Source organism: Heloderma suspectum, chromosome 6 (assembly GCF_057233095.1).
Source record: "Heloderma suspectum isolate Gila_16-S chromosome 6, 16-S_ref, whole genome shotgun sequence".
In the NCBI taxonomy this organism is placed as follows: domain Eukaryota; kingdom Metazoa; phylum Chordata; class Lepidosauria; order Squamata; family Helodermatidae; genus Heloderma; species Heloderma suspectum.
Genome location: NC_139463.1, coordinates 105132634 through 105146755, shown reverse-complemented (window position 1 = coordinate 105146755; position 14122 = coordinate 105132634). Strand labels below are relative to the sequence as shown.

The 14122-nt window shown below is 46.8% G+C and overlaps 1 protein-coding gene across 4 annotated transcripts in view; it reads left to right on the top strand.

The window, feature by feature from the left end:
• The first annotated feature begins 1255 nt into the window (after positions 1-1255).
• BCKDK (branched chain keto acid dehydrogenase kinase) overlaps positions 1256-14122 on the top strand; it is a 29566-nt gene continuing 16699 nt past the window's right edge. For 2 of the 4 annotated variants that reach the window (XR_014783934.1, XM_084806023.1), the window contains exons 1-4: positions 1256-1356; positions 10788-10854; positions 11571-11653; positions 12410-12625. Coding sequence is in view for 2 of the 4 variants with exons in the window: in XM_084806023.1 (XP_084662149.1) it covers positions 12428-12625 (198 nt within the window). In the remaining 2 variants the exon portion in view is untranslated. Of the gene's footprint in view, positions 6049-10787; positions 10855-11570; positions 11654-12409; positions 13632-14122 lie in introns of those variants that run through there. The other 2 variants (XM_084806024.1, XM_084806025.1) reach the window with 2 other exon arrangements.

Genomic DNA, 14122 nt, shown 5'->3' with positions numbered 1-14122 from the left:
AGATATAATGAAGGAGCTTAAGGAAGGCTAATGGGTAATGTTGGGGCACTAAGGGAGTGTGCAAGGGGGCTGTTTAAATGAGAAGGGATCTGTCCATGAGGGCTGAGTTAGGGTGAAACTTCCATGCAGTATCATATTTTGAAAACCTAAAATGTTTCTGTTTGAGTGGGTGAAAAAGATTTTAACACCACTGCATTTCTTCTCAGACATCCCATTGAAATACCACTGCCTTACTCTCAGCTGACTGTTTTTGGATCCCAGTTGAAAGTTGTATATTTTACAAGGTTGTACAATCCTAGAAGGGGGCGTGGCTGTGCCTGTCTGGAGGGGACCCTGCACTTCTGAATTTGCCACTGCGCTACTGCTTTCGAGATGTCCAGATCTCTTACATCAAGCAAGATGTTACAAAAAGCAAGTTTTGTGTGGGGGAGGGGGAAGAGAGAGAAAAAAATCCCTGCATAATCACACAGTTTTGAGATGGAACCCTTTTCCAACGTGGAAATAAACCTCAAACAGTACTGAAAAGTCCACTTTTGTTACGTGCCGCCTCCAGAAGCTACATTTCCCATGCGCTCTCCAGCTTTTAGAGGCTTTCTTTTGCTTGTTCTAAATTTTGACTCATTACCGGAATGCATTTCCCGTGAGGCCCCTTCTCCTTTATTTCCACCATCATGTTGTTGTTGTTGTTCAGTCGTGTCCGACTCTTCGTGACCCCATGGACCATAGCACGCCAGGCCTTCCTGTCCTGCGCTCTCTCCCGGAGCGTGCTCAAGTTCATATTCATTGCATCCGTGATGCTATCTAGCCATCTCATCCTCTGCCGCCCCCTTCTCCTTTTGCCTTCAGCCTTTCCCAGCATCAGGGTCTTTTCCAGGGAGTTTTCTCTCCGCATTAGGTGGCCAAAATATTTGAGCTTCATCTTCAGTGTCCGTCCTTCCAATGAGCGCTCAGGGTTGATTTCCCGTCCCACAAAGCATCCGCGAAAGCTGGTGCTGTGGTAACACATTCGTTCGTCTTTAAGGCGCCGCGAGATTCTTTCTCTGCGTCTGGAAGTTGCTTTACGCGAGCGTGTCGATCGTTTGCTTGAGTTCTTGCATCCCAAACTACATTTCCCATCAACTCTTGCTCCCAGGCTCCTCCCCTATGGCGCGGGGCTTTCTGGGGTTCGTATTTCCGCCGGTGCCCTTCATGCGTGGGGAGAGCGCAGTGGTGGGACTACAATTCCCATAAGGCGCTGCTCTCGCGCCCCTCCGGCGAAGACCGCCGGCCATCAGTTCCCCCTTTCCGCCGAGAAAGAAGCAGCTGGTCTAGTCCGGTCCCCAAGTGTGGAAGCTGCGGCGGCGTTTGCGCTTGGCGGTGAGGAGCCCCCTTGGGAAGTGCCAGTGGGGTGGGGGCTGCTGGGGGCTCCGGGCCACGCGCTCTCCTCCCTACCCTGGAGGTGGGAGGATAAGATGCCGGGCGCCTGGGTTCCCTTGGAAGGGGGTAGCGGGTTAGAGAAAAGGGGGGGGCGGCATTGGCATTATTATTGGATTCTGTGCTCAGCACAGGGAGAAGCCTGGTGCGCTGGAATAGGAGGGGAGCCGGGACTCCTGGGTTCCCCGTGGGAGGGGACCGTGCGGAGCGCTGAGGCGCGGGAGAAGAGAGGTGACGATGGGATCCCTGGGTTCCCTCCCTCTTAGGAGCGGAATGTGCTGTAAAAGGGGGTGAGGGGCCGGATCAGGGGATGCAGTGAGCTCGCCTCGCCTAGTGTATGGGTGAGGCTGGCGCGTTGTCAAGCAAAGAACGGGCAGCAAGGTTTCCTGGGACCCACCCGAGTCAGGTCCCCTGCTCTAGAGGAGAAGAGGTTGTGAGCCACGGTGCCCTGGGGGTTTTACCCTTGGCTCTCCCATTCCCCTCCTCTCTCTCGTTCACTTGTTACCTCTGCTTCCCTCTCCTGGTTGTCTTTCCCTCATTGCCAGCTTTCAGAATGTAATCTCCTTGGGGCGAAGACTTGCCTTTTCACCCCTGCTTTTGGCTTGGATTCCTGTGCTGAGCAGGGGGTTGGACTCGATGGCCTTGTAGGCCCCTTCCAACCCTACTGTTCCATGATTCTATGCTCTGTAAGGGCCATTCACACTGAGGCACAATATAAGCAATAGTTTCCCAATAGCAGGAGTGGAGATGTGTGTTAGAACTGAGTCTAGAGAATTAAAGCAGTTGACGCCCAGCCAGTGTCCGATAGGTTAAAGCAAGGGGACTCCAGAAGGAAAGGGCAGCAACTGGCATAGATTGGCCCTGTTCTACGTACAGCACAGAGATAGGCTCGGGCTGTCATCCAAGACGTCCTGCGTTGTTCCTTTCCCCTTAACCTGCTTCAACCTGGGGAATGTAAGCAGCCAGAATTGGCAAGGAAGGGACAATTGTTCCAAAACTCTTGGCACAAGGCAGCAGTTTCTAAAAATGCATGCTCAAAAAAGGCATAAAAATGGGCTGTGGGGATGAGTCGATATTGAGAAAGGTGTGAGCTCCCCCCCCCCCCCCAAGACAGGGTTCTCTGCCATCTTTGCTTATGTTCTGTACAGGGCTGGAATCCTATATAAAAATAATATACACAACACCATGCAGAAAAGCAGGATATACATCTCGATAATATAACAGAAACTGCTTAGAGAGCCGAGGTACTCAAGATCCATGTGGTGAGCCTGGCAACTTCAGTGTGTTTTCAAAACAAAATATGTTAGCTGCCTTCAATATCTTCTATTTCTAATAGAAAAGCAGGATATAAATATTTTGAATAAGTGAGCAGGACCTTTGTACACTGCTTTCAAGTTACCCGACTCAGTATGCAAAATAGCTGAGGAACCATTGAAGTAGCACAGTGGTTTTCAAATTGTTGTGGGGATCCGTTGGGTTTGCTTATGTGGTATTCCTTGATAAAATAAGCAGTAATGACAGATCCCCCCCCCCCTGAAAAATACACTTTGCCCAGCACAACCAAGCATCTTTTAAAATGTGCAGTTGCAGGAGAATCCTGAGGGAGACCAGTGAGGCCTGTTTGTGCACTCTACAACATGCCCCCCCCCCAAATCCTCTACCAATGCTCTGAGTTCCATGACAGACCCTCAGAGGTTCCTTGACAGATGAGTCAATGTGGAAAGGAGTTCCAAGGACACAGAAACTTTGAAAGCCACGGATCTAGTGTATGGAAGATCTGGGACCAAATCCTCCCCCAGTCTTGCAGAGATAACATCTTGGCCTCAATTTCCACCAGTTGTAAAACAACAATAGGAGAGGCATTTTTTGCAGCTTTGTTGCAAGGATGAAAGAAGAAACAGTTTTAAAATGTTGTGCATAGCAAAAGTAACTGCTAGTTAAATAATAACCACCATGTAAGTAACATTTCTTAATCTGTTAACAAAGAGTGGCCTATTATAGTAATGCCTGTTCTCAGAATACTTAAAATTGTGGCTCTTTTCCCTGAGGCTGGTTGAGGGTTATCTAGGGTTGTGGGAGAAAAATTTGTTGACTTCATGCCCTGTTTGCATGAGCCCTAGAAACATCTGGCTAGCCATTGATAGAAACAGAAAGCTGGACTAGGAGGGGCCTTGGTTGACTGCAAGGGTTGACTTATTTTCTTAAAGGAAGTTTAGATGTAAATAAGACAGGAAACTTTCTTGAACAATTTGGGGAAATTCATGTTTAGGGCTGGGCTGTTGTTTTTATTTTTGCCCTGCATTGAAAGGGTTAAAAGCTTCTTAAGTAAAGGGGAGGTGCCATACATTATTTATGGAAGTGGAATAAACTTTTTCAGCTATGTGTGTGTGGTAAAAAAATAATTAATTGCATTTGTATGCCACTCAACTGACAAATGCCTTTGGGGCGGTTTACAACCATAAAAGCTCAAAACAACAATAAAATAACAACCAATACAATAACACAACAAAATCATTAAAATATTAAAGAGCCAGCAATATAGTTAATAATCAGAGCAACTGATTAAAGACTAAATGCCTGCTGGAAGAGAAAGGTCTTAGCCTGGGGTTTAAATGGATACAGTGAGGGCGCCAGGTGGCTCCTTGGGAAAAATTCCAAAACCCATGCTAGGGTAATAACTTTATTAGGCCAACTTCGAGTTCTCTAGAATTCCTCATCAGGATTAATGGCAAACAAAGCAAAAGGGGGGGGGGAGGTGCCTGGAAAAAAGTGGCTGATATTGAAGTTACTTAAACCCTATTTGGGTATTTCTCTTACCATGTATACCAACATGCAGTGTGTACCCCATCCTCTGACAATGTGTGCGTTATGTCGTCCTGCTCCCTGGCATCTGCATGTAGAGCACGGACGTCAGCAGAGAGGAGGCCTCTGCATGTACAACTCTACACATGCAGATATCTGTGGGAGTCAGAATCCTATGTTATCAGGGTCCTGGCTTGCACAGAAGCCTTCTCTCTGCAGATATCTGTGCTCTGTGCATGGAAGCCAGGATGGTCCCAGCTTGCATATTGGTAGAACACCCAAATAGGTACGTGGAACACCCAAATAGGGTTTAGTTATAGTCTGAGGGAGCAATCCTGTGGTTGCTAGTCAGTGGCTAGACGGCTATAGGATACATCGGTTTCTGGGAACCTACCTCAGAGCCTGTGCTCCGAGGTCTGTTCCCTGAGAACCAACCTTCCCCCCGTCCCATGCTGCATCACAGGCAGCTTGGAACGGCCCCGCACTCAGAACAGGAGTGCAAAGCGGTGAAAGTGGAGCATTTGGGGGGCATTTTTAGGAGGGGAAGGTGGAAATACCGGTACGACACATCCAACATGTCGTCTGGCAGCCACTTCCCCCACTCTGCCTTCCCGTGGCTAGACAGCCGAAATATCTGTCTAGCCTCAAATGCAGGCTGAATGAAGCGTGGAGGGGACGATCCCCTCCGTGCTTCTCCTGCTCTGTATTGGATGGACGGTCGCCTCTGAGTTTGGAGGCGGCCACCTATCCTGGATTGCTCCCTCCACATGGGAAGTGGGAGGATGTTGCAGACATTCAAATTAGGCTCTACAAGGAGTTGTGATGACTTTACGTTGCACCTTGGACTGTCCCTAGGACTGCAGGGGTGAAGAAACAAACAATGGTTGACCCCTCCCCCCCCAATTTGGAAAATCTAAAATCCAGCTGTTATTTAGATCTGTTTCCATCTTTAAGAGAAACGCAGAGGAAAGTTCCATCGTAGGTGGAAAACAGAACTAGAGAGAAACTAGACAGTTTTTATATTAACAAAGCTGAAGATAACCTTACATGGTGTACTAGATTTTTTAAAAAGTCAGTAGAAGTCAAATTGGGTAGCTTAACCTAGTAGCTGGAGGCAGTGTACCCTCAGAAAATAAAGTCCCAGCTTCAGGTGGTATAAAATTGCCTTCCTCTGTAGGATCCTTCTGTTAAACTGCTAAATACGGTATTCTCCAAGTCACACAAAAGGTAAAGATAGCCTTGTTGACCATAATAAAAAAAATCCATATTAGGTTAATATTTTTAAGGCAACTTAAAAAACAGTGTGCAAGCTTATCTAATTTGAAGACTTGCCCTGCTCAAATGCACTTTTGAAAGTGAAACGTTGAGACGCGGATTCCCGAGTTATAACTTGATTGTGTTTTTCCCCTGCCTGTTTTCCTGGGCAATGTATGAACTGTTGACTGGTGACAATCCAATCACTAAAAACATTGAAGTTTTTGGAGGTGCATAACCAAATGTGAGATGAGCACCCCACTATCTTTTGATCTTCTAAAAGTTTTACAGATGTTCTGGAATCTCCCAGGCCTGTTCTCCAGGCACTGCTCCGTTTCCCCTCCCTGCAGGCTCTAGCTGCTTGGGGTGAAATGAGGTCGAAGGCACAGGGAGGGACGGACCAGCTGCTGTGTGCACATAGGCTTTGCCAAGAGCCAGAAGGCAGTGTTGTTAGCAGCCAGACAAACGGTGCGGTCGCAGCTAGACAAACAGGGCCGAGGCATTTTAGCCTTTGCGGCATTGCCTATATGGAATCTGGGGATCCGCATAGAAAGCAACTCCAAGCTGCTTGGGCAGGAGGTGAGTGAATCTGTTCAGGACATAATAGACCCTGCTGCTCCTTCCTCCTCCAGAGCTGAGGCCGGGGTTATGGAGCTGTGGCTTCCAGTCCTCGCTGAGCCACGAGGACTCTCTCTGCTACCAGAGCTGGAAATAGAATGCACGGCTCCAGGGTCTCAGCGCCAGGGTCTCAGCGCCTCTTGCTTTAACCCCTAGAGAACTCAGGGGTTCCAGTTCTTGGTGGCCTTACCCCGCTAAGCTTCTCTGCCTTCTCCAGTTTGGGACAGGATCCTTGGCTTCCAACACTCTCTTGCTTTTAACCCCCAAAGAACCCAGGAGTCCTGGTTCTTGGCATCCTCTCTGCCCGTCCGAGCTGGGATACAGCCTAAGAGTCCTGGCTCTCACAACACCTCTTTGCTTCCAGATGTTGTTGGACTTCAGCTCCCATCATCCCTGACCATGGGCCATGTTGGCTGGGGCTGATGGCAGTTGGAGTCCACCAAATCTGGAAGGTCACTGATCCCCCACTCCTGTTCTAGGGTATAGTTTTTTCCATTGAGATGGTAAACTTGTGTCTGAGCTGTAGCACTTCTGACTGGAGGTGGGGGCTTGCATGCTACTTCCTGCAAAGAAAAAAATCCCTGCGCATAGAAGGATGTTGAGGAGAAAGTGAGGCCAGAATCCTTTTTCTTGGCATGCTAGTTGTCTACGTGCAGGGAACTTTTTTTCCTGGGATGGAGGAGCCCCCACCTGCACACAGCCCACCTGGATGAGAACTAGACCAAGGTCAGCCTGAACTCCGCAGCACCGTTACTTTCTCCCTCCCTTCCTTCCTTCCTTCCTTCCTTGTTTTCCTGTCAGATTTGAAATATATATTTTTCCCCTGCTGTGGTATGAAGGAAGTGGATGGTCTGGCTTGTGTCTTTGTCTTGCATTTTTTCCCTTGCATGTTTCTCAAGAACCAGAAATTGTGCTGGTGGGAAATATGGCTGAGCTAAAGGGTAGGCTCTCTTAAGAGGCACAGAGGAACCCTCTTGTGGTAGCTGTAGTGAAGTGGAATCTAATGGTTAAATCACACAGCACTAATGGAAGTCTGGATGTCTACCCCCAGCTCTGGAAGGGTAGCAAAACATAGTGGTTACAGTGAGGGCTAGACTCCTGGAGCGCATCTCAGGAGAGATGGGAGTGAATGAATCTGAGACAGTGACATTATGGGAACCTATTCTTGCCAGATTTCATTTATTCTTTCTAGGTGGGGAGGTCATATAACTTTTCCAGTGACAGTCCTGGGAGCACACAAAAATCATGGGTAGCCATCTTGTTTTATTACGGGGGGGGGGGGATCCCAAAGCCACAGTAGGGTAATATATTGTTATGGGTTTGGGGTTAGTCTGAATGATCTCTGAAGGTTCCCCCCTCCAGCTCTGTGAGTCTAGTTGTTAAAAGAGATTGTTAGAATGGGTCAAACTGGTTGGGCAAGTTTAGCCTGGCAGATTCCCTTCTGTTATTGAGATTAGGTATGGGGTGGCTGCCCTCAGAGATAGATGATTCTGGAAGGGAGGGGGGATTACCTTTCTCTTCCCCCTTCCATAAGGAGTGTGCAATTAGAGTCTGGGGTGACAACAGTAGAAGTAAGCTAGGTTTATTTGTGTGTAACTGTGCTGGAAGGAAGCAGAGAGATGGCTGTTCTCTCCAGGAAATCCTGTGGGTCACTGGGTTCCCCTAGACATCTCACAGGGAACAGAAGTCTGTTGGAGTGTTAATGGTGTGGACTCTCATCTTATGCTCAGCCTGTATATATGTGTAAATAAAGGTTGTATGGCAGAAACACCACAGGTCTCCAGTGACCTCCTGCTAAGGTAACTGAACCCTGAGTAAGCTGCTGAAACCTCTGAAACTTCTCACCACTTGGAAGTGGGGTACAGACACATAACAGCACCTTTATTAGGACCAACTAAAATGTCATTAACTATACAGGAAAGATCTTAATGTCCCTGATACCCATGATAGTGCGGTCACTGAACTTGAGCCAGACATCCTAGAGAGTGAAGTCAAGTGGGCCTTAGGAAGCATTACTAACAACAAAGCTAGTGGAGATGACAGTATTCCAGCTGAGCTATTTAAAATCCTAAAAGATGATGCTGTTAAAGTGCTGCATTCAATATGCCAACAAATTTGGAACACTCTACAATGGCCGCAAGACTGGAAAAGGTCAGTTTACATTCCAATTCCAAAGAAGGGCAACGCCAAAGAGTGTTCAAACTACCGCACAATTGCGCTCATTTCACGTGCCAGCAAGGTGATGCTCAAAATCCTACAAGCTAGGCTTCAGCAGTATGCGAACCGAGAACTACCGGAAGTACAAGCGGGGTTTCGAAGAGGCAGAGGAACTAGAGATCAAATTGCCAACATTCGCTGGATCATGGAGAAAGCAAGAGAATTCCAGAAAAACGTCTATTTCTGCTTCATTGACTACACTAAAGCCTTTGATTGTGTGGATCACAACAAACTGTGGCAAATTCTGAAAGAGATGGGGGTACCAGACCACCTTACCCGTCTCCTGAGAAACCTGTACGAGGGTCAAGAAGCAACAGTAAGAACCAGACATGGAACAACCGATTGGTTCAAAATTGGGAAAGGAGTACGACAAGGCTGCATATTGTCACCTTGCTTATTTAACTTATATGCAGAGTACATCATGAGAAATGCCGGGTTGGATGAATCAGAGGTCGGAATTAAGATTGCTGGGAGAATTATCAACAACTTCCGATATGCAGACGATACCACCCTAATGGCAGAAAGTGAAGAGGATCTAAAGAGCCTCTTCTTGAGGGTGAAAGAGGAGAGTGCAAAAGCTGGTTTGAAACTCAACATTAAAAAAACTAAGATCATGGTATCTGGCCCTATCACTTCCTGGCATATAGAAGGGGAAGAAATGGAAGCAGTGACAGATTTTACTTTCTTGGGCTCCAAGATCACCGCAGACGGTGACTGTAGCCATGAAATTAAAAGACACTTGCTCCTTGGGAGGAAAGCTATGGCCAACCTAGACAGCATAGTAAGAAGCAGAGACATCACCTTGCCGACAAAGGTCCGTCTAATCAAAGCTATGGTTTCCCCAGTAGTAATGTATGGCTGTGAGAGCTGGACTATAAGGAAGGCTGGGCGCCGAAGAATTGATGCTTTCGAACTGTGGTGCTGGAGAAGACTCTTACGAGTCCCCTGGACTGCAAGGAGGTCAAATCAGTCCATCCTAAAGGAAATCAACCCTGAGTGCTCATTGGAAGGACAGATACTGAAGCTCAGATATTTTGGCCACCTAATGCGAAGAGAAAACTCTCTGGAAAAGACCCTGATGCTGGGAAAGACTGAAGGCAAAAGGAGAAGGGGACGGCAGAGGATCAGATGGCTAGATAGCATCACCAATGCAATGAATATGAACTTGAGCACGCTCCGGGAGAGAGCGCAGGACAGGAAGGCCTGGCGTGCTATGGTCCATGGGGTCACGAAGAGTCGGACACGACTGAACGACTGAACAACAAAAATGTCATTAAGTAGTGAGCGAGATTCTGAGTTCTCTAGAACTTCTCTTTGGGCTGGATATATTAAATAAAATGGAGGGGGTGAATGGGGAGAAAAAGTAGGGCATGATTTTACGCCCCCCCCCCCCCCAGTCTGCAGTTTGTAACACTTCTGTGATAGAAGTGGAGGGGGAATTGTGCAGAACTGATTAGATTAGCCTCTGGTAGGTGCTAAACAGATTCCAGGTTCTACTGGGAGCTGGGAGAAAGAAGCAATAACAGCTGTTCTTCCATTCTTAGGAAATATAAAATCTAGCAATTACTTGAATCTGTCTACAATATTGATTGGGTCCCCTTCTGAGACAGAAAGCAGAAGTGAAGCCAGATGTGTTCATCTGTATCTTAGCAAAGCTGGAGATTAATTTCAGGTGGTTTGCTAGGTAAAGAGTCAACAGAAGCCAAAGAGGGTGGTATTGCCTAGTGTTTGGAGGATACGTAAAACACACATACACTCCAATGGAAAGTGCTTTTTCATCTATCGTGTGAGCAGGACCCATTTGAAATCTTGGAAACCAAGATAATATTTGTTTAATTTTCCTTGTAGAGAATAAAACAAATTCTAGAAATAAATGTAAATTCATGCCTGTGAATACAAAATCTACATGCCCAGTAGATTGTGAACACTGGGAAAGTGGGGTGGAGCGAAGAGGAGTAATTAGGAGCCTTGGCCCATCCTATGTTGTATTCTCAATTCTAATTGGGGTGGGGGTGGGGATAGTAGTTAATGGAGCCATGGGGAGAGAGGACTCTCGGATTTTCTCCCCAACTTTAAGAAGAACTAAGAGTCCAGAAAGAGATGTCTGAGAGAAAGCAAAAGCAATGTAGAGAAAAGGAAGGATACGTATTTTTCCAGCATAAAACCTGTGAGAATGCAGGCAAGGCAATGGGATTTTGGTTCTGAGGAAAGGAGTTTGCACGGGGTTTTGGTTCTCAGGAAAGTGGAATTGGGGAGCCGGGTCAACATTTTGGGAAGTCTGTAGGGGGAAAGTCAACAGTTGTTAATATTACCATTGATATTATTTCTGTAGGCCTTTTTGGTGTCTCTGGGCTATTAATGTGTTAAATTTGTCCTTAGAATATATAACATGTAAGTCAGTCTGTTATCCCAGCACCAGGTAGCTCAAGGTCCCCTCTGTAATCAAATGCCTTTGATTTTCTTTCCACTTCCACCCCTTTCAGATGGAAACGGAGCTACCCGTCCTTGTAGAACAAGGAAACCGGCATAAGATAACCAAGTTTACTTGAGGTAAGTAGGCTTCTGCGAGATTTCCTTCATATTTCAGTTGGATTTGAATTGCTCCTTGTTTTTCCCCTTATCTCCAAGTCACATTGAGGTTATATTCCCTCATTTTTTAAGGCCTGATTTGGTAAAACTAGCTGTTAACTTGGGCTGTAGGACTGCACAGCTTTAAGATGGGGGGGGGTAGTTCTGTGAAATATATGAATATGGCATCATGAGGGCACGTTGCAGATTCGGAATTTGGATGATAGGCTGACTGTGGCAGGCATGGTATTTGTGGCCTGCTTGGAACATATTGGTTCATAATTGGAAGGCCTCTTAGAACGTTCTGGCATTCCGTGTGGCTTTTGTTGTAAGATGATTGGATGAAGGGGAAAACCTTCTCTTGGCAAAAGAAAATGGTCATCGTCTTGTATGATTCTGTGTTTCAAATTCATCTGGAGTTGCCAGAGCTTTGGGGATGGTGTGTGTACCTCTGTCCCTTCCTGCTCCTAGAATCTTGCCTTATCTGGTGAAAAAAGGCATTAGAGAGATCTTCTCAATGAGCTGGAACCCCATTTTGCAGTGTCACAGTTTTTTTGTGTGAATTGGCCATCACAGTTTTAACACCTCAGGTGCAGTGCTTTTCAGTGGAGCCAGTCCACATGTTCAAGACTGACATGCAAGTATCCAGTAACGAAGCAGCATACAAGTATATGTGAACCTATGTCTTTCCACATTAGGGAATGCACGGAGGCCCTGCCAGAGGGGACAGTGCCCAGACCTGGGGAAAGTGGAGAAATCCCTGTAACTTGTCATCTTAGGAGTAAGTATTTGGAATTGCTGATGTTGGGGAGGGTCAGGATGGGATTTCCTTATCACTAGGAGAACAAACCAGTATTGGTATCGATGGTATGAACCCAGGCATACTAGCTGAATCAGTCCTCAGCCTCAACTTGGCCCTAACTTTCTGCTGTGCTTATGTATACCACCTACTTCTTATCCAGCTGGCTCACCCCAGAAACTTCTGATAACGTAATGCTCTCAGTTAGAAAGCTGTGCCCCCGTTTTGAGGAAACCACTGTTTTGGAAGAGTGTGGGACAAACTGCCATGCTCTTATGCAGCTCCTGTTCACTTCTGTGGGGTGCCCTCAAAATAACTTCCCAGTGGATAGTGTTCTATGGGCCAGATTTATTATGGTTATTCATTTATAAAAGCCAGTTCATTTATAGATCTTTGTCTTCCCCTCTGCTGCACTTAATGACACATTAAACTTGCCATCTGTAACAGCTTCTTTATCTGATTTCGCATTAGGACTGCCCCTGTGGTCAGGCTAAGTATTTCAACGGATAATAGCAAGTTGAGGTGTAGTGGAAAATTGCCACCCTGGCTTAGTTTGGTGTACCATCTAACTTGCAATTCTGTCTTCAGACTTTGGCCAGCCAGATACCTCAAGGAGCTTCCCAAGTGGGGTGGAATTGCATTCAGGTATACGCACAGACATACATATATAGAGAGGGACAGAGAGAATTCCACGCACAGCACTGCTGTTCTAGCGCTGTCCTTCTGTCTTGTCTCCAGGTGTCTGTGGAAGAGAGAATGATGTGGAAAACACTGCTGATGGTAGACCTAGGGGGAGCCGGGAGCCGGGCTCCCTGTGTGCTCCCATTCTCTCTCCCTGCTCTCCGGTACTGGTCCTCTTCAGCGATTGATCAGCACCATGAACTGGCCCGTGAGCGGTCCAAGACGGTAACCTCCTTCTACAACCAATCGGCCATTGACTTAGCAGCTGAGAAGGTGAGCATCCACTAGTGCAGCAGCATCCCCATTCACAACTTGAATTTAACACACCGTCAGCATAGCAGAGTGGGCCGTGCTCCTGTTTTTCAAGCCCCCACTTCTCCAAGGCAGGTTTTGCCTTGCCCTAACGAACTTGTAGGCTGTGAGCCAGGGGCAGGCCTAGGCTCTCCCAGCTCATGCTCCTTGGCGGTGGCAGCAGGAGCGCTCTCCCAGGACTGAAATTCTCAAAAAAGCAGCATTATGTGAAGGACAGGTCTGAGCAAGTGAATTGCATTCCTTGATGCTGGTTTCTGGCCTGGTTGGGAAATAATGGCCTACGTTAGCCTGTGCCAGTGCCATTTCGGTGCTTGCGGGGAGGTTGCAGGTTGGAAGCATGCACTTCTTTGTGCTTATATTTCCCTCAGAAATCACCCTGTTCCTATTTTGTTTTGAACAGAATCATCCCTCGGCCCTTAGGTCCTCTTTTGCTAATCACCACAGTTTAATGAGGTCCCCAAACAACTTGGCACTGGCTCCGGAGAGGTGGTCCACATCTTTGACTGGGGGGAGAACAGAGGCCCAATCTTGCTCCCGTCGTCTGGAGTCTGCCCTGGGGGAAACGCTGGTTAATTAAATATCCATCTGTCACTACGCAAAGGCCTACGAAAGAGGCTCCTGTTTTCCCTCAGCACATTAACATGTTACCCACTGGGCTCTTGACAGAAGCCCCTTATGAATGTAACATGAAGTCATTTGCATAGATTTGCTTTCTTCTTATAGGTGTGAGGTGGAAAAATCATGGACTGTAACAAGGAACTACTTGTCAATGTGGTCATGACCTCTTTTCCTCCCGCAGGGCTCCTGTGCTTTCCTATCTGGCAGAAATGTAACAGGTACAGTTTTTCCCATCATGGCATCTCTGTGCTAGGGAAAAGCAGCGGCCGTTACATTCCTCCGTGTCATGCAGCTCTTAAAGGCATAACTTCTGTGCTAGAAAAAGGTGGCAGTCTTACTTTATCAGATAGTAAGTGGTTTAGGTTAACAAGAAAACATATTCTATATATTTATCTTGTGTGCACTTTTATTTTACTTTTGACAGTCATTAAGTGGGGTGGCAAAGAGCTATGTAGAGAGAGTTGAAGATCTGAACACTGGAAATCCTACTTGCCTCCTTTTCTCCCATCCCTCCAACCTTCTGAGATTTCAGCATAAGCATTGGAGCTAAACACTATTTATGGATGGGCTATGAAGGTGGGAGGGAAATGTAAAAGAGTAGGAAGTTGGCCACTGTCACCAGTATCAGGGTTTTTTTTTCAACTGGATATAGGTTGGGCCTAATAGTATCCCTTCACAGGAAGGTATATGGAGAGGCCGTCCTTAAGGATTCATAGCTTTGAGGAAAGGCTGTCCTTCATACTGCAAGAAAGACAGGAAGGCAACAAGTAGACTTGTAGTCTTCCCATAGGCATTTGGTTGACCACAGTGGGAACAGAATACAGGACTATATAGGCCTTT